This window comes from Protopterus annectens, chromosome 6.part1 (assembly GCF_019279795.1).
Source record: "Protopterus annectens isolate FY-2018-M chromosome 6.part1, PAN1.0, whole genome shotgun sequence".
NCBI lineage: Eukaryota > Metazoa > Chordata > Ceratodontiformes > Protopteridae > Protopterus > Protopterus annectens.
Genome location: NC_056738.1, coordinates 409,075,135 through 409,094,409, shown reverse-complemented (window position 1 = coordinate 409,094,409; position 19,275 = coordinate 409,075,135). Strand labels below are relative to the sequence as shown.

Here is a 19,275-nt window from a genome sequence, read left to right as displayed (position 1 = left end):
AATTCCGCTCTAGGCAATTGAGCTTGAATGATACACAAGACATGGTATTTGAGGGATTGAAGCCTGTCTGGAGTTAGAAAAACCTTGGTCTGAATGGTGTCCAACCGAGCTCCAATGAAATCCAGAGCATGAATCAGATTCAACAGGGATTTGTTGAGGTTTATGGTTATGCCCAACTGGTGGGTGGTCTGGAGAAGGAAATCCCTGGCTTGGCAGAGTTGATGCCTGGAGGGGGCAGAAAGGAGCCAATCATCCAGGTAGGGGAAGACGTGGAAACCCTGCAGCTGCAGGTGAGCCTCTATCACTGCCATCACTTTGGTGAACACCCTGGGTTCTGTGGCGAGACCAAAGGGTAGTGCTCTGAACTGGTAATGACTGGCCCCCAGCCAGAATTGGAGGGACCCCCAAGAGCATCTGTCCATTTTGATGTGGTAGTACACGTCCTGAAGGTCCACCAAGCACATCCAGTCATTCTCCTGCAGGAAAGGCAGGCTAGATTGGAGGGTGACCATCCGGAATTTTATCTTGGCAACTGACAGGTTTAGGGTCAAAAGATCCAGAATGGGTCTTAAGTCCCCCGTCTTCTTTGGCATAAAAAGAATCTGGAATAGATGCCTAGTCTGGACTGGTCTGGGGGGACGGGCTGGATGACTTGTTTTTCGAGCAGCTTGGAAATTTCCACTGCTGCCTGCTCCATTTGCACAGGTGGAACATCCGGGAGGTGTCTGGGCGGAAGTGGCATTTGAATGAAGGGGATTGAATATACTCTGGATATGATCTTCCACACACAACGGTCGTCTGTCATAGACTCCCAGGCTGTTGGGTGTAGCAAAAGGCATCCCCTGACTGCCTCCAGAGATGAGCAGCTGGACAACCCTTCAGAGCTGCTGTGCAGGTCTGGGAAAGAATCCCAAGACTCCTGTTCCTTGGACACCCTCTGCCCCAAGGGCAGCGCATATCAAATCCCCCTCTGCCTCTAGGGGAAGGTGAGTCCTGAGCAACCTGGGAGTATTTCTGTTTTTTACTCAACTGTGTTCGTGTGTTCTTGACCTTCAGTATCTCTGAGACTTCAGGAGCCACATCTTCTTCTTCGCCCCTCACTGATTCCTGGAGAAGATTTACTGAGGGGTTGAGAAGCATATTCCGATGGTAGACAGAGTCTTCCCATCCTTCTTGCTCTGGACCAGTGTGTCATATATGGTCTTTCCAAAGAGAGTGGAACCATCATATGGGGCATTCCCAAAAGATGCCTTAAATTGTTTTGAGAAGGCACAAAGCCAGAGCCAGGCATGATGCCTAATGGCAACGCCTGCTCTGGCAGCTCTAGCAGGACCTTCGGTGGCATGGGACAGGAGCCGCATGGAGGTGTTGGAGACAGATGTAAGGGTGGCCATCCAGGAGGAAAACACCTTCTTCTCCTCTGCCGACATTGACCCTGGGGCAGACTCAGTGACCTCTTTGACCAGATTGTGTTGCAGCCTAATAACATATGTCATATAGTTCAGCACACGTACCAAGAATGTTGGTGAAGCATAAACCCGCTTCCCGAAATGGTCCATAGTCCTGGACTCTCGGTCTGGCAGATGGACTGTGCAGCTTTACTGCACAAGCTCCTTCTTGGTGGCTGCCTCCACCACAATGGCATCGAAAGGGGATCCCTTTGACCAGTGCATTTTGCCAGCTGGGGGAACTGAGGATCTTGTCAGGGCATATGGGGATGTGCTCCACCATGTCGGGCTCCTTCCACCCCAGAGATGTAATGGGATTCACTAGGCAATCTGTGGGAGGGGACACCCAGGATGTAGAGAGTCCTGCACCAAACGCCTCCAGGAAGACAGACTCGTCAGGTTGGGATTTTGGGCAAACCATCCTCCATACTGGTGAAGGATCTCCATGATGTCTCCAAAGGCGACATCATCGGGGGGGGGGGGTGACTTGAGGGAACCCTCCTCCTCCAAGTCAGTGTCCTCCGTGAGAGACTCCGGTGGGGAGTCTAAGTGCCTCCTTTTGCATATATGTTTTTGAGGAATCTCCTCGGGGGGGGGGTCTTTGGGGAAGACTTGAAAACTTCAGACTGCTCCCGAGGGGGTGCTCCTTGGGGCAAAGACGCAGCAGGCTGTCCCTGATGGGCCAGGATGGTGGAATCTGGGCCAGACCCAGAGGGAGATAGGACGGACTCCCAGGATGAGAGTGTCAAGGGTCTTGATGGAACCGAGAGAACCCTCTCCACCATATCAAAGGCAGAAGGAGAATGAACCCCTGGAGCTGGGACTACGATCGGGTCCATAATCCTCTGAATCAATGGGGGGAGCCAGTGCCAAACCACCAGGTGCCAAGATTCTGAGTGGAAGTCCCAGGTCCGAAAAACTTGGAGCCAAAACCACCCCTTCGGATCTGACTCCGAGGCTACGGCTCAGAGAACTGAATGGCTCCGAGCTCGTCAGGGGCTGACCTGCTCAAGGCAATGGTCTGTGTCGAGGTACCAGGTACTGTCGGGCCGACCCCTTGATGTCGAGGGTCCTTGGACCCAAGGCTTCCGAAACCGGGAGTCAGATCGGAGAAGGAGTGATCAGGATGAAGGCAGATTGCATACCCCCATCCCTGGAGGGGAGGGGGCAGGTAAGTCTCCCATCTGTATCTGTGTGCAGCTGAATCACCACATCATCCTGTCCACCTTGGCTTCGGAGAGGCTGTGGGTGGATCTGGCAGATGAGGCCACCAACACAGGCCTAGACAGGCGGTGAAGTGAAGCCAACACCGGAGAATGGCTCTGAGGCACCTCCGGCTCTGGGCAGAAGCAAGGGGAACTGAGCTGAGGGGAGCTTGAGCTAAGACATGGGCGAGCTTTTGTTGGTGGTTCATCTGATGACGAGCAGTCGGGGGACTGCTTCCTTGGCCTACACCGGCGCTTACTCTTCTCTCTGTCCCTGGTCCTCTTGGCAGGAGGTTGAGTCCCAGTGGCTGGGGCAGAGGTAGACACAGAGGTGGCTGAGTAAGCCTGGGCCTCCATAGTAGAAGGTGGAAGGAAGCCCTTAAAAATCAGTTTATTCCTCCTGTCGAAAAATGTGCAGGGATTGAACCCTACGCAGATTGAGCATGAGGAATTGAGGTGCTGGACCCCTAAGCACACTACACACAGACTGTGACCATCCGCAGGGATAGCTTATGGCCACACTTTGTGCACTTCCTAAATCCCGGTTTGGGTATCTCTGCCATAACAGTGAAGAGAAAACCCCACCAATAGTCTCACACTATCTGACACACACACACACACACACACACACACACACACACACACACACACACACACACACACACACACACACACACACACACACACACACACACACACACACACACACACACACACACACACACACACACACACACACACACACACACACACACACACACACACACAAAGAGTCTAAGGAAAGGATAGAGAGGGAGAAGTGGGAATAAGTTTTTTTTTGAGCTAAATAAACTGATGCTTGAGCGCGAGAAAGGTAGGGGAAAGTGAAGAGGTAGAAAAGATGAGAGGAAGGTGAAAGATAGACCTAGAATACAAATCACTTGCCCAAAACAGCCGGGAGCAGCGGACCACAATGCTAGCTATGAGCGCAGCAAATGAGATCTGAGGGGAGGAGGAAGACTGGGCATTATGGTTAGGGGAGGAGCTTGAAGTTCGGATCCGATGCTGGAAAATGCAGCAGAGTCAGATCCGTCCCGGTTCAGTGTCCTACAAGTTCCACAGGTTGAAGACCAAATGAAAACAACAACTTCGGATAAATAGGCTTTAAATTGTGGTTTCATTTTCATATCTATAATATACAAAACTGAAAAAAAACTATGCTTTTCATCACATCAATACTGATGTGTCAGAATCTCACAGTTTCTTGTTATATTTTAATTTCTTACACATCATGGTGGCTATCGTGGGTATTTCCATACTCATATGATTTTGTTTTTAGTAGGGCAAGACAGTGGGGGAGTGGATAGTATTTTTGCCTTAGAGCAAAGTTTCTCCCTTTTGATTCTTGGCTGTGAAGCCTTCTGTGTGGAGTCTGCAAGTGCTCCATGTGTCAGCATGGGTTTTTCCCAGGTGCTTCTGTTTCCTCCCACATTCCAATAGGTGCATTGGACACTATAAAATGGCCAGACGTGTGGGCATGTGAGTTTGTGATATGGAAGAATAACAGAATCAGGGCTAGCCACCCAGCAGTGTGAACCTTAGCTCTAGATGATTATCATGGCTGAAGTGACACCTCAACCCAGTGTACAAAAATGGGAAAATGGATTGTGGATGGATAGATGATTTTGTTTTCAGACTCCTTCCAAAATAAGGTTTGGGTCCCTGTATTATTACAAGGCCTAGATGTTTGCCATTCATTTTTTTTCCCACTCCATGTATTTTAGAATGACAGTATTGGGAGTCAATGATTTTTCAGATGGTTTATGAAAGCGGAATCACTTCTTCTCTTACACTGATTTACTTATTTGTCTTTGTTGACTGGAAAAGTCTGACTGGGAAAAGTCCATTTACAGCAGAGGCCCAGGGAGAAAAGTTCCATCACAGTACATTTATATTAACAAACCTACTAGAGTACACAGCAACCCCATGTGCAAAAATGGGAAAAGGGATTGTGGATGGATAGATGATTTTGTTTTCATTCTCTTTTCAAAATGGGGTTTGGGACCCTGTATTATTACAAGGCCTAGATGTTTGGCGTTAGTTTTTTTTTTTTCCCCACTCCATGTATTTTAGAATGGCAGTATTGGGTGTCAATGTTTTTTCAGATGGTTTATGAAAACAGAATAATTACTTCTCTTAACATTGATTTACTTATTTGGCTTTGTTGACCGGGAAAGTCTGACTGGGCAAAGTCCATTTTCAGCGGAGGTCTAGGGCGAAAAACTCCATCACAGTACATTTATATTAACAAACCTACTAGAGTACACAGCACGCTTGTCTTTTATTTCTTACAAATATGACAACTTCTTACACTACTCCTCTGGTACCTCCTTCCCTAGTGAAAGGATCTTCTCCTTTACACTCTCAAAAGCTCCTACAACAAACCTCACTGAATTTAAGGACTAGAATGTGCCAGCCTTAACCTACTCTATGATAAAATACCAAAATCCCGCTATGACTGCAGCCCCCTTAACCTAGACTCAGCAGCAAGCTTCAGTAAGGGAATCTGTACCAAATGCAGAGAGCCAACAGTTCCTACTAAAACCAAGTATCAAGTTAAATTAAAAAATAAACCATACTGATAATCCACTACCATAACTTTGACAGTAAAAGAAACTCTTTACATTATATAGCAGATCCAAAGGTCCTCTTCCAGGAAAATATCAAAAATATTACAAAAAGAAAAATGCTATCAAGACCCCATGAACTTAGGCTGATCTCTGAAGCCAAAGATAATCATAATGTCTTCTTTAGCTATGTTAGAAAATTAAGAAATAATACCCTGCAGTACTCTGAAAGTACAGTTTTGTTCCTACCATAAATGTAGATGTTTGAGTGTTCACACTGCTGCAGTCATTACACTTGGGTTATCCTGCCGTCAGGCGGTCCCGCAGTCGGCCAGAGTTCCAAAGTCTTGGTCTGGCGTCGGTTGCTGTCGCTTCTTCCCTGACGTCAGTGCGCCAGGGGTATATAACATGCATCTGACGCCATTTTCTTCAGTTTTTCTTGCCCCAGATGTCAGGTGCCCCCAAGTAGGTAGGCAATACATATTGCTAATAAAACATATATATAAAATAAAAACAATGCCTTCAGTTACAAGCAAATACACCACACAGGTTGTATACTATAGAAAGGTATAGATAAGTCCAGCTAGGATAGAGGGGATGGAGGGAGGGTAACCTGGACTGCAGCAGTGTGAACACTCGAACATCTACATTTATGGTAGGTACAAAACTGTACTATGTTCATCGTGTTATACTGCTGCAATCATTACACTTGGGTAGAATCCCAAAGCTAAGGTTGGGTGGCTGGTCTATAAAGAGTAAGGATTTGCTATGAGGCCCTGCAGAATTGCAGTGGCAAATCCTGCTCTGGATTTAGAGTAAAGAAGCAAGTGGTAATGCTTGGTAAAGGTGTGCACTGAACTCCAAGTTGCAGCCTCCAAAATTTCCTTGGTTGGTACTCCTCTGAGAAAGGCTGTTGAAGTGGCTTTTGCTCTGGTAGAATGTGTCCTAATGTTATTAGGGACCGATTTTCCATGCTGTGTATAGCAGTAATGAATACAGTGTCCTATCCATTTGGAGATAGTCTGCTTTGAGATAGCCTTGCCCTGTGATCCTGCAGCATATGCTACAAACAGTTGCTCAGTTTTCCTGAAAGCTTTTGTTTTGTCCAAGTAAAAGCGTAGCTGCCTGTGTAGGTCCAAAGAGTGCAGAAGTTTCTCCCCTTTATTCTGGGGGTTTGGATAAAAAGTTGGCAAATGGATGGTTTGGTTAAGAGCCACACTAGATACCACCTTTGGCATAAAGGTAGGGTTTGTCCTTAAAGAAATCCTGTCCTGGTGAAAAATTATAAAAAGTTCCACTGCCATTAATGCCTGTAGCTCTGAGACTCTTTGTGCTGAAGTTACTGCCAGGAGCAGAGCTGTTTTCCATGATAAAAAATTTAGATCGGCTGTATTGGCTGGCTCAAAACGTGGCAGGGTCAGTTTTTCCAAAACAAAATTGAGGTCCCAAATTGGTGTTGGTGCTCTCCGGGGTGGTCTTATGTTTTTAGCCCCTCTGAGGTACTGCTTTAGCAAGGGATGAGAGAATAAAGGAGGATCTGTGTTGTAATGTGCTGAAATGGCAGAGGCGTGAATCTTAATTGATGAGAAGGATAGGCCTTTGTCCAGCATCTCAGTTAAGTATTATAAAATCTGAGGAATGTTTGGGACAAGAGGGTCCAGGCGCAGAATCTCTTCCATTTTTCTGAGTAAGATTTCCTGGTGCTAGGCCTCCTGGCCTCCAAAATGACATCCATAACAGCTTTAGAGAGAGGTGTTGCCTGTTTGACTAATGAATCTGCCATGCAGCCAGGTTTAGGGTTTTGAGCTGACTGTGCAGGATCTGATTGTTTTGTTGATTCAGAAGGTGTGAAATTTGAGGCAAAATCCATGGTGGGCCTTGAGCTAAGTTCTTTAAGATTGGGTATCAGTGCTGGCGTGTCCATTCTGGAGCAATCAGGATCATCTGTGGTTTTTCTTGTCTGGCTTTTAGGAGTACCTTTGAAAGGAGAGGCAGTGGTGGGAAGGCATAAACTTTTAGGTTTTTCCAGCTGAACGAGAGAGGATCCACTTTCCATGCTTGTGTGTGATAAGTCCTTGTGCAGAATTTTTGTAATTGGCAATTCAGTGGGGAGGCAAAAAGATCTATGTCTGGGCATCCCCATTTTTGCGTTACCATGCTGAAGATTTGTGGATTCAATTTCCATTCGTGAGGGTCCATGATATTTCTGCTTAGATCGTCTGCCAGAGTATTTTTCTTTCCTGGCAGGAATTGTGCTTGCAGATGAACTTGATAAATTAGAGCTGTGTTCCACAACGTCATGGCTTGCCTGCATAGGGGGTAAGAATGAGTGCCCCCTTGCTTGTTTATGTACCACATTACTGTGGTGTTGTCTGTCTTTAATAATAATTGTCCTGGATACAGAAGGTCCTTGAAAGCTGTTAGGGCATTTTGAACAGCCAACATCTGTTTTTGATTGATGTGAAGATGCATTTGGTCTGTGGTCCACTTGCCATGAATACATTTTCCTGCCATGTGTGCTCCCCAGGCGTAATCCGAAGCATCTGTTGTTAGAGTCTGCCTGGCTGTGGGTAGAGTGAAAGGCTGACCCTTGTTGAGGTGACATGCCTGTGCCCACCATCGAAACTCCTGTTGTAGGCAGGGAATTACTGGTATTACTGCTTCTAAACTGTGAGAGTGTTGAGTCCAAACACTTTTTAGGTACCATTGTAATTTCCTCATATGCAGTCTGGCATATGGAATTAGTAGTATGCAGGATGCCATGAATCCCAGGGCCTGCAGAATTTTTCTTGCAGGGAGATGGGACTTTTTTGCCAGTAATTGAAAATATTGAGTCAGTTGTCCTTGTTTGTCTGGCGTGAGATAAGTCATCTGGGCTGATGTATTTAAGCTGGCACATAGGAATATTATCTGTTGTGAGGTCACTAGTCTTGACTTCTTTTCGTTTACTGTGTACCCTAGAGAAATTAGCAACCTTTTTACAAACGCTAGATGCTTTAGAAGAATATCCTTTGTCTATGCTTGAATGAGGCAGTTGTCCAGGTATGGATATATTTGAATTCCTTTTTGTATGCAAAATACAATTACTGGTGCCAGGCACTTTGTAAAGACCCTGGGCGCAGTAGATAAGCCAAAGGGCAGTGCAGAGAATTGGTAGTGCATTGTACCAGCTTTGAATCTGAGGTATCTTCTGCAATTTTGTCTGATAGGGACATGCAGGTATGCCTCTTTGAGGTCCAGAGTAACAAGCCAAGCCTTCTTGCCCAGCATGGGAAGAACCTGCTGCAGTGTCAACATTTTGAATTTCAGAACATCCAGGTAAGTCTTTAGAGTTGAAAGGTCTAGTATGGGTCCCCAGGCTTTGTCCTTTCTGGGGACCAGGAAGAGTCAAGTAAAATCCTTGTCCTTGTTCCTGCTGTAGTACTTTTTGAATAGCTCTCATGTCCATGAGGGCTGAAATTTGTTTTTGAGCCTCTGCCCATTGATTTTGTGGCAGGTTTGGCATCCCTTTTAGCCTTGGTAAAGTGTGAAAGTGGAATCTGTAACCTTGAGACACAATATCCATAACCCATTTGTCTTGGGTGATTGTTTGCCAATTTTGAGAAAAAAGTGCTAGTTTTCCCCCTAAGGGGGTTGCCAAAAGGGAAGTGCTTGGCATACAAAGGGGGAAGTCATTGGGACTGTTTCCTGTAAGGTTGAGACTTGTCGTCACCTCCTTTTGGGGTTGAGGTACCCCATTGTCATTGTCTGTTAGAGCCTTGGGGTTGAGATCTGCCTCTTGGGCGTCTGTATCTGCCTCTCTGTGGCCTGTCTGACACTGGAAAGGACCAATTCTTTGTAGGCCAATTTCTGCTAAATCGAGGTGGCTGTACCTGTAAGAAATCTTTGATTGTTTGCATAGATTTAGCTTTATCCTCCATTTTCTTTAACACCTCTTCTGCCTTAACACCAAACAAGGTATCATGCTGTAAAGGAGCATCCAATAATTTTGCCTTAACATGATCAGGTAAACTCTGTTCTTTTAACCAAGCATGTCTTCGAATCACAGAACCTGTAACTGCGGCTCTACAGGAGGCCTCTAAAGAATCAAAACCACATTGCAGAGTATGTTTTCCCACCTGTTCAACTGCATGCAATAAATCCTGCATTTCTTTATAGTCAGGAGCTTCTGAGCTTGCAAGCATTTTCTGTTTTAACTGAGCCATTAAATATTGTTGGTACTTAAGCATGTGAAACTGGCAATTTAGAGCCCTTACTGCTAAAGTTGCAGAAGTGTAAACTTCCTTCCCCCATCTAGCCAATGCTCTAGAATATCTGTCAGAGGGGACTGGATTTTTTGCAATGGAAGCCTTAACCCCTTTGGGACCCTGGGAAATAGTTTCTGGATCAGCAGAAGGGTTTTTATAAAGAAACTTGGGAGAGTCAGGGACTCTATAATACCTATCTGGCTTGACTGGTGCAGGGGGCAAAGAATCAGGAGATAAGCTGGATTCAGAGAAGACATCATCCACAATATCTAACACAGGCGGAATAGCCAGGGGCCTGTACTGAGGCAATAAAAGGAAGTCCCTGAGCCTTTTCTTGGATTCTGAATAATCCTGACTTTCTCAATGGAAATGCTCCCTCATGGTATGTAAAGTTTCCCCAAAAGAATAATCCTCAGGAGGAGATGCTAAAGGGATAGATTCTTCAGCATCAGAGTCCTCATAGGGGGGGCAGAGAGTATCCCTGGTCTGAAGAGGACTCAGAGGAAATTGAAACCTGATCAGAGGAATCATAGTCTGTATCCTGCCTAGGCCTTTTCTCAGGAGGGGGATGGGAACCCCTGATTAGAGTAATGAGGTCTTCGGCCATTTTAAGCATCTGTTTCTTAGGCATGGAGGACTGTCCAGGAGAATGCTGTACTTGCTTCTTTGTCTTTAATGGTGTTTTTGTCTTGGCTGTTGCTTTAATGGTAAGTTGTGAAGGTCTGAAAACACCCTCAGAAGCCGATGCCTGCTCAGCGGCTCTGGACCCACCTGAGGGATTAGTTTCCGTAGGCTCAATACCTTGAGTTTCCAGAGGCCTAGTTGTCTCCACGTGGGAGTCAGAGGCGGCCTGTGGCTCTGAGGTAGCGGGTGTCAGGGGCTGCGAAAGTGCCTCACTGAGAACCGGCGACTGGCCTAGAAGAGGCTTGATCGTCGGTTTTGGACCTCGGATGCCTGTCTTTATCCTTGTCTTTGCGTTTTTTCAGAATTGCGGTAGTCGGTTGATCCGACGGCATAGTATAATTGAACCTTCGGCCAAAGTAGTGCAAAGCAAAATCAAAATGTCATTTTATAGTGCGTTTGTTAAATCTAGCACAAAACCGACAACTAGTGACGTCGTGATCAGGGCCTAGGCATGGAATACAGTAAGAGTGGAAGTCCTTATGAGGTATTTGCTTCCCACAAGAAATACAGTTATTAACTTTTTCTGACATCGGTCTGAGGCAAGAAAAAAGTTTCCCCAACGGGGTACTAAGCTTTATTGAAGACTTTGGATCTGAAATTCGACTTCGAAAATCCCAGGAGTCGGCCGACCGCCACTTGTGAACTGCTTTTGCTTTGGGCACCACGCGGCAAGAAAGACTGAAGAAAATGGCGTTGGATGCATCTTATATACCCCTGGCACACTGACGTCAGGGAAGAAGCGACAGCAACCAACGCCGGACCAAGACTTTGGAACTCTGGCCGACTGCGGGACCGCCTGACGGCAGGATAACCCAAGTGTAATGACTGCAGCAGTGTAACACGATGAACATCTTATTCATAATGCCTCCAGTTATAGCCCAACAGTCACTGCCAAAATCCTTGCATACAAATTTCAACCTCCTCTTGAGACTTCTATTCAAAGCCTTGAAATACCTGAATCCCTTAATCTCCCCAATTACATCTAAAATCATCTGCTGAAAGTGCTAACCAAGACCAAATATAATTCCTCCATGGGACCTTTCAACATACCAGGTTGCTTAACAATGTTAAACATGCTCTTGCAGATCCATTCAAACTACTTAACTTAAGACTAGCTGTTGGTTTCATTCCTCATGAGTGGTACACTGTAGTGGTGATGCCCCCATAAGGGTGGTCTTACAACTGACCCAGGTAATTATAGACCCGTCAGCCTTACAAACCTCATCTGCAAAGCGACACAGCATTTTATAAGTGACACCATAAATTATGATATGAAGAATATTATTAGACTTGACCACCCAATAGTTTGACTTTGTGAAGTGTAGATCCTGTCTACTGAATCTGGTAAACTTCAAGAGTTACAGAGGCTGTAGACGTTGGCCATGCATTATGACCATCATAGCTTAACCTGGCCAAGACCTTCAAAAACCACTCCCCATACTGGCATTATACAGAAGATAAATCCTTTAAAAATTCAGCATGTGGTAAGATGGATAGCAAACTGGCTGAATGACAGAACCCACACAGTGCAAGCTACAGGTGCTCGTCAGAAAGTATGAGAGTGGTCAGCAGTCTCTCTCAGGACTCAGTGCTTGGACCTCTCCTTTTTGGCCTTTACATCTCAGATTTCCAAGTACAGAGTCAAGACCTCTGACTGTCAGCCAACAGATGACTGTAAACTGGGGGATAAGTCACCGTTTCACACCCAAACCTTCTAGAATGAACTCTCCCTAGTAAACTTGTGTAGTAAAAATGGGCTCAAAACAAAATACTAAAAAGTGTAGTATTGTCCCATTTGATAAACAATACCTCCCTGCATCACACTGTTTGGTGAGCACATCATTATAAAACAAAAATGTAGTCAGGAACCTGGAACTTGGGTTGATAATTCCCCCTTTGTCTTAACCATCTCATGACAACTGTTGTCAGGAAATCCTTTTATTTATTATAATGAATTCCTAAAGGAATATCATCTAGAATAGATCTAAAGAGATAATCACTCCCTTATACCCGACACTGATCACACCAGTTACTGGATTCAAATCCCACTTTGGGATATTTCTAACTAAACATATTACACGACTGGAAAGACCCCACTGGTTCTTAACCAAAAAGATCACAGGCCTAAAGTCATTGAGCTATTAAGAGAGACTGAAAGATCTATCCCTTTATCTGGTGCCTTACAGACTTCAGAAGGAAGATCTTAGTCTCATTTACTGTGCCATTACAGACCTGGTTGCCCTGGACCTCTTGTATCTCCATTAAATACAATGGTTCCTCAAATACCAGAAGCAGGAAATTAAACCTTCGCCAAGATAAATAAGACATGCTAGAGTTTATAACCCAGCAAGCACCTCCCTAACCTTTGGAGTAAACTTACTTGATTTTAAGCACTGCAACTCGCTTTCTTCTTTTAAATATAACCTAAAAGACTGGATGGATTTTCACAACTTTACTCAGGGATTAACTGAAATAGTCCTCCTGGAGAAAGAAGGTGCAGCCTGAGGGAGAATACTGGCAAGGTGTAAATGGTCATGAAACTCAGAGCCTTGTAATACCTACGAATCTATGAAAATTGTTACAACTAAACAAGTAAGCAAAGAAATGAAAATGTGCAGTTGCACTTCCTTTGTTTCCATGTACTTTAATAAGAATGGTATTGCAACAATATCAGCTTAACTGCAAGTGAAATTCAGGAAACTGTGTGCACTGTGGGTTTATATTTTCCTAAGTTTACTCTAAGACTTCTATTATCAGTTCCTTTAAAGGCCTATGAATCATCCCAAATATTATTACCCTGTAATGTATTAAATTTTAATTTCCACCAGTCAGTCCAAAACGTAGCTCCACTGACAACTGTTGACGTCAAGAGCTGACAAATGCTTTACAACTTATTTTATTTAAAAAAAAAAAGGCAATATAACCCAGCATGATGTAGAAGAGTATTATAGTGTTAATTCCAAGGTGTTTTTCCTTTGGATAAGTTCTCCTTAAATCTAAAATTTCACAGGTACACAAATAAAAAGCCAAGGCCTCACAAAAGTAGCCACTTAGTGTGCCACTTCTGACAGAAACTAAAAAGATTATTACATTTTGTGAGTCATAGCTCTGAAATATCTGACTTTCCACAATCTGCACAGCTATGTTCCCCTGACAAAGTACTAGTTACATCACTTAAAATATTGTGCTTATCCAGACTAGACTTATGGTCAGGCAGGGATAAGACAAGAATCTATGCAGGCCACAGCTCAGGATACATAGTGCTAACCCAATTTGTAAAATTGTCCTTTACTAGATGGGCCTGTATCAACTGCTCTGTCACATTCACGACAAAACAAGCTTGTAAATAAGGAAACGCTGTTTACAATAAAAAAAAAGTGCTTACACTCAGGTTAAGTGATGAACAGCTTTTCAACACAGACAGTGTAACAACTTAGCAATAAACATTTATGTCCCTTTACACTACTAAGTAAATGAAATGTGGGTCACTTTTGTCTGTGAAATCAAGGCAACTAGTTTTAGACACAAGGCAGTACAAACTTACCATTAATACGATACTTCAGTTTAGAACCATCTCTCAATATCTGGCCTTCTGCAATCTGTAAGAAAAAATGGCATTACTCAGTTACATGGAGCTAGACAAAGCAAAGCTAGATCACATACACAAGTACGTTTCCCACTCTGAAAAGAAACAGTGCAAGGTCCTAAACTCTCATTGCAATTAACTATTTTACAAAAATTACTTTAAAGTACCAACATTAATATTATGATCATCAGTATTTGAAAAGATTACAGCATACTATAACTTCTGGTGTCTCTGGGCTATGTCACTTCTCATTCCATGTGGTTCTTACCTGTAGTTGATGTTCAAACATATGCAACAAGTGTGTACCCCTTGTCATCCATGAAATGTTTCCCCACTTACTGACTTACCCTGTCCAGCTCTTGGTCCTACGTTAGCTCTCATTACCACCATCCCATTCCATTCCGAGTAGTCTGCCCACCCAACATCCTTTGAGATAGTCTCCAGTCCTTGGTACTGCCTGCTTCCCCTCCTCACCTGTTATCCCTGCTGCAGTGCTGTTTAGGTTGCCCAGTACTTCCAAGCTGTTCCTCTGATCTACCCCCTTCTGGTGCTGTTTTTCTACTGGTTCTCATCCTTTCAAAAGTTGCTTTAAAGTCAAGTACTAGCTTCTGCCTAGAAGGTACCATGCTCTTTTGGAGTGTCCTGCCTTATATCACCCAGTCATTCCTCTTATTTTGCTCTCTCCCCTCCTTAGCACCCCCAATAAGTCCATTCTTAGTCCCCCCAAACTCCAGTATGTTAAGTCTCTCACTTCACTGCTATACCTGCTATCTTTCCTTCCTCTTTTCCATGTCTGCTGCCTTGCCTACCCTCCAACAACAGGTTAAAACTTCAACCTATCCTCTCTCCATATTTGCACCTATTTCAATTGCCCCCCCCCCCATTTTCCTCCACATCTACTTTCTTGCCTAGACTCCATTCCATTTCTCATGTCCTCACACTGTCTCTATCCACAGCATGTTATCAACCTCCCTTCCAGTTCTCATCTGAATGACTCAGGCCCTGAGCTCTTCAACCATCACCCTCATTAGATTATGGTATTTTCCAGCATCCAAATACATCAACAGACCCCACATCCACCTTCAACCCAAATGGAGAGACAGTGCCTTTTCACAACCTGAGTAGCCATGGACCTAATCCACCTCAATCTCTTACCTCTTATCCCTGTCATCCATCTTTCTCCTATTTTAACCTATTTGCTGTTACGCTTAGCTATCTGAAAACAGTCCACTGCCTCTGCTTACTATTATTTTACAGTATTACGCTAAGTGCTTCTACTAAGTGGGATTATTTGATGGATTAGTGTCTATTATATTAAAGAAGGTATATGCGTTTCTGTTGTGTCTGTCTTCCCTCCAGTGTCTATATCTTTGGTTCTGCTATATTAGCCTTCTTTCTATAGTTCTACTTTTAGGTAGCTATCTTTCCAGTTCTACATGGTCTGTAGGCAAGCAAGCACACAAAAACAGCTTAAAGTAGTTAAAAAACTCAAAAGTTGCACAGCTACAAGAAATAGTGTTGTTCGTCTGAAGTTCTTCTATGTGGAAGTAAAATACGAAGTCTTGAGGTGTGGATGTGAAAGTGGGTAAAATTATGAAAGCATAATCAGTCTCCAGTAATGAATGATAAACACTGCAGTTAACAAGGGAAAAAAACAGTACATACAAGAAACTTCCTGAATTTAAAAGGGGATGCAGAAAATGTGTGCTACCAAAGTAGTGGGGAGTATATTGTGGTCTGTGGGTTGTTTTAATGTGACAAGAATTACAGGACCACGATTTGCACAGTCAGTACCAGTGTTACTATACAGGGAGTGATTGGCAGGCATAGCAAATGCACCAAAATATACTTGTAATGAATGGTTTGCAAAACATATGTAGATACCAGAGGCGAGAGTTAATAGGTGTGAAACTGACTGTAAGAAAGTCTATAACTTCTTTTTTTTAGTTTGGTAGTAGAGGTCATTACCTAAAACAACAGTAAAGTGGTCAATGATAGCAAGGGAAGAAAGGAAGAATTCCCATGCCAGCAGTGGTTGGTGAACAAAAGAATACTGTAATGTCATGAGTAGAGCAAAGACACCAGAAATAAGAATCGTTTCAAGGAGCAGTATAGTATACTCCACAGTTCAAGTCATCTTTAAGAAAAGAAAGAAAAAAATGTGTGTGGCCTAATTAATATTCCTAGATTAGATTAGATTAGATAGAGTATTTGGTGAAGTGCTAGTTAGAGAGGCAAGAAGTAAAGACAGGTGAAAAATAGAAGATGCTGAGCAGGAAGGGAGAGGAGTACATGAGAATTTAAGAAAAGGTGGTTGGAAGTAGGATACTAGGACAAAAAACATCTCTGAGAACAGTTTCATTTTTTTTTAACTTCATCAGGCAGTTTGCTAGGGAATATACCCATTATTCCGCAAAACCGCAGCTATTGTTAGCTGTGGGATTTTACTATTACTAAGGTGTCACAAAGTATCTTAAATAATCAATAACCTAGTTAACTGTACTTTGATTAAAATAATTACTTTTAAGTGGTTAGCATACTATAGAAATACTATAGAAATAAAAAAGCAAGACCATGATGGACCGCGGTGCAGCAGGTAGTGTGTTATTGCCTCCCAGCAAGAGGTCTCTGACTCAAATCCTAGCTGCAGTGCATCCTATAAAGAGTCTGTATGTCATCCCTGCATTCTCTTGGGTTTTCTCTGGATACTCCAGATTCCTCCCACATTCAAAAGACATGGAGGAGCAGGAATGGACACTCATGCTCCATAGGTATGAATGCAAGTGTGTATAAGTGGCAAGGAAGAACAACTGCTGCAGAGTTAGCCACCTGATGGTGTGAACAACGGCTCTAGTTAATTTTCGTTCTTGAAGTGATACCCCAACTCCACGTGTAAAAATGGTGGGAAAAAGGGGTTGTGGATGGGCCATGAGGTACATTAAATTTAGGATACTGCATCTTATGTTTAGGTTGGATTTTACTTAAAATCAGGCAGTTTGCATTAGCTGAAACACAGAGCATCTTCTAAAATGGACAGTTTTACACTGATAATGCAATAATCAGGTACATGGGATTAAGGCAAGTTGACTTACCTTTGATATACTGCCTAATTCATTTGGGTGCATTTCAATCAAGTAGTAGATCTAGGTTAATAGGTTGGACCCATAAGCATATGTCTCCCAGTCCATTTCTCAGCTGACTCTTTCATAGTCAGGGTGCAGAGAGCATTTTTGTTTCAGGGAGAACCAAAACTTGCAAACTAATCCCATAATCAGGGGATAAATACTGCAATGAAGCCCTATATACAACATAAAATCTGTGTGTCTCAGGCTGGTATAAGCCTAATATTGAGGCAGCATTCTACCTTCTCCAAGGATGATGCCACAATACAAACAGAACATAATCAACTTTAATAACTGGCTTAGTTTCTGGTGTCATTCTAAGGGGGTACAATATTTCTCAGCATGGAAGGAGATGGTCAACAGACCATGCTGCTTTGTTAGGGATGGTGTTCACCTCTCTCTTCTACACCTTTGAATATTAGCTAAAGATTTGCCTAAAAAGGCACTAAGGCCGAGGACAATGCCAAACTGAAAATACTTCCAATGTTGCAAATTAAAATAAAAAAATCTAAAGGTTTTAACTGTTCAATGCTAGGAATCTAAACAAGAAATTCCACTCCCTACAAGCTCTCCTCACCCTATAGAATGCTGACATCAATGCAGTCACTGTGAAATGGTTTAAAGCTGTAGACAGCACCCTGGCAGAGCAACTCTATAATGCCTTCCACACATTTAGGCTAGCCACTACACATGCAGGGACTAAAGGTGGAGGAATCTCGATTTACATCAAAAACAAATATAACTCAAGGGTGGTCAAAGAGGACTATGCTCTTACTCTTCAGCTTCTTCACATCAAATCACTACAGTCAAAATCCTGTACCAATTCCTTGCAAGTTGTAGGCCCTCTTCTATGTCCCAGGAAATCCATAATACATACTTAAGCTTACTGAAAACACTCACCATACAACCCAATATTCATGGGTGACTTTAATTACCCCACTATTATTTGGGAATCATATGACATCAAATGTACAGGCACAAAGATTCCTGGATTTTGTAAAATGAAACTCCCTGGACGAGACTATCAATGTGCTAAGCAGGGCCACAAACATACTGGATCTGGTCCTCACTAGTATGGAAGGAGAGAACTGCACACCCCCTAGTGTAATGTTCTCTCTGCAGAGTTCATACCAGAAAACAGTCTTCTTTGAACTAAAAATAAACCAGCAACCCCAGTTAACATTGGAATGTTCAAAATCTACTCCAAAGCTAACCTGGCAAAATTTCAAGCCCACCTAAACTCTAAGAACACTGCTGCCTACATGGAACTGTTCACAGAAACCTTATACAAGCACATTAACAGCTGCATAGAGACAGCTGTAGCCACCAGAAATAAGTACAGAACTAACTCAAAAAACAAGACACCCTGGTAAATTGAAACATCAATGGGGTATACAACAGAAGGAACTAAACAAACAGTTCAGAGGACAAAAAGTCTACCAAAGCCAAATTTGAGGTAAATTTGGCCTTTTAGACCAAAGACAAACACAAAGGCATTCTTAAACTATGTCCACAACCTCAGAGACAATACACAATTGTTTGCATAACTCACTGTTAATGAAGCCACCTATACAGAGCCAAAAGATATTGCAAACCAATTGGTACACAAATTCAGCTCTAACTTTATCCTTCTCTCCCTCCAAGCCTACCCTTAGGAAATACTATCAAATATAACTTGCCCTACTATCCTCAATGCTTTCTCCAAGGGCAGGAATACTGCACTGATAGGCCCAACAATATCCCAGGTTGCCTTCTAAATAGCATGAAACATGACTTATCAGGCCCTCTCAAATCACTACTTAACCATAGCCTCCAAACAGGCTTTGTGACTCGTGAATGGAGAACAGCAACCATCAACTCCCTGCACAAAGCTGGGACATCTACACACCCTGGAAACTATAGATTCATAAGTCTCACTAGTCCCATATATAAAGCCATGAAAAGAATGATCATGGAAATGATCAATAATGACATAGGAAAAGTACAGTTGTGTACCTACCATAAATGTAGATGCTCGAGTGTATTCACTGTTGCAGTCATTACACTTGGGTTATCCTGCTGGCAGGCGACCTGCAGTCGGCCAGAGTTCCAAAGTCTAGGTCCGGCGTCGGTTGCTGTCACTTCTTCCCTGACGTCAGTGCGCCAGGGGTATATAAGATGCAGCCGACGCCATTTTCTTCAGTTTTTCTTGCCCCAGATGTCAGGTGCCCCCAAATAGGTAGGCAATACATATTGCTAATAAAAGCATACAGTGAAATAAAAACAAAACCTTCATCTACAAGCAAATACACCACATAGGTTGTATAGGATAGAAAGATATAGAGAAGTCCCAGCAAAGAAAGTGAGGATGGAGGGTGGGTAACCTGGACTGCAACAG

General features: G+C 43.4%; 1 protein-coding gene across 2 annotated transcripts in view; it reads right to left on the bottom strand.

Moving 5' to 3' along the window:
• Positions 1 to 19,275, bottom strand: part of TM7SF2 (transmembrane 7 superfamily member 2) — a 435,806-nt gene that overhangs the window by 296,147 nt on the left and 120,384 nt on the right. For both annotated transcript variants that reach the window (XM_044075830.1, XM_044075831.1), the window contains one exon: positions 13,735 to 13,789. In XM_044075830.1, coding sequence (XP_043931765.1) covers positions 13,735 to 13,789 — 55 coding nt within the window. The remainder of the gene's footprint in view (positions 1 to 13,734; positions 13,790 to 19,275) is intronic.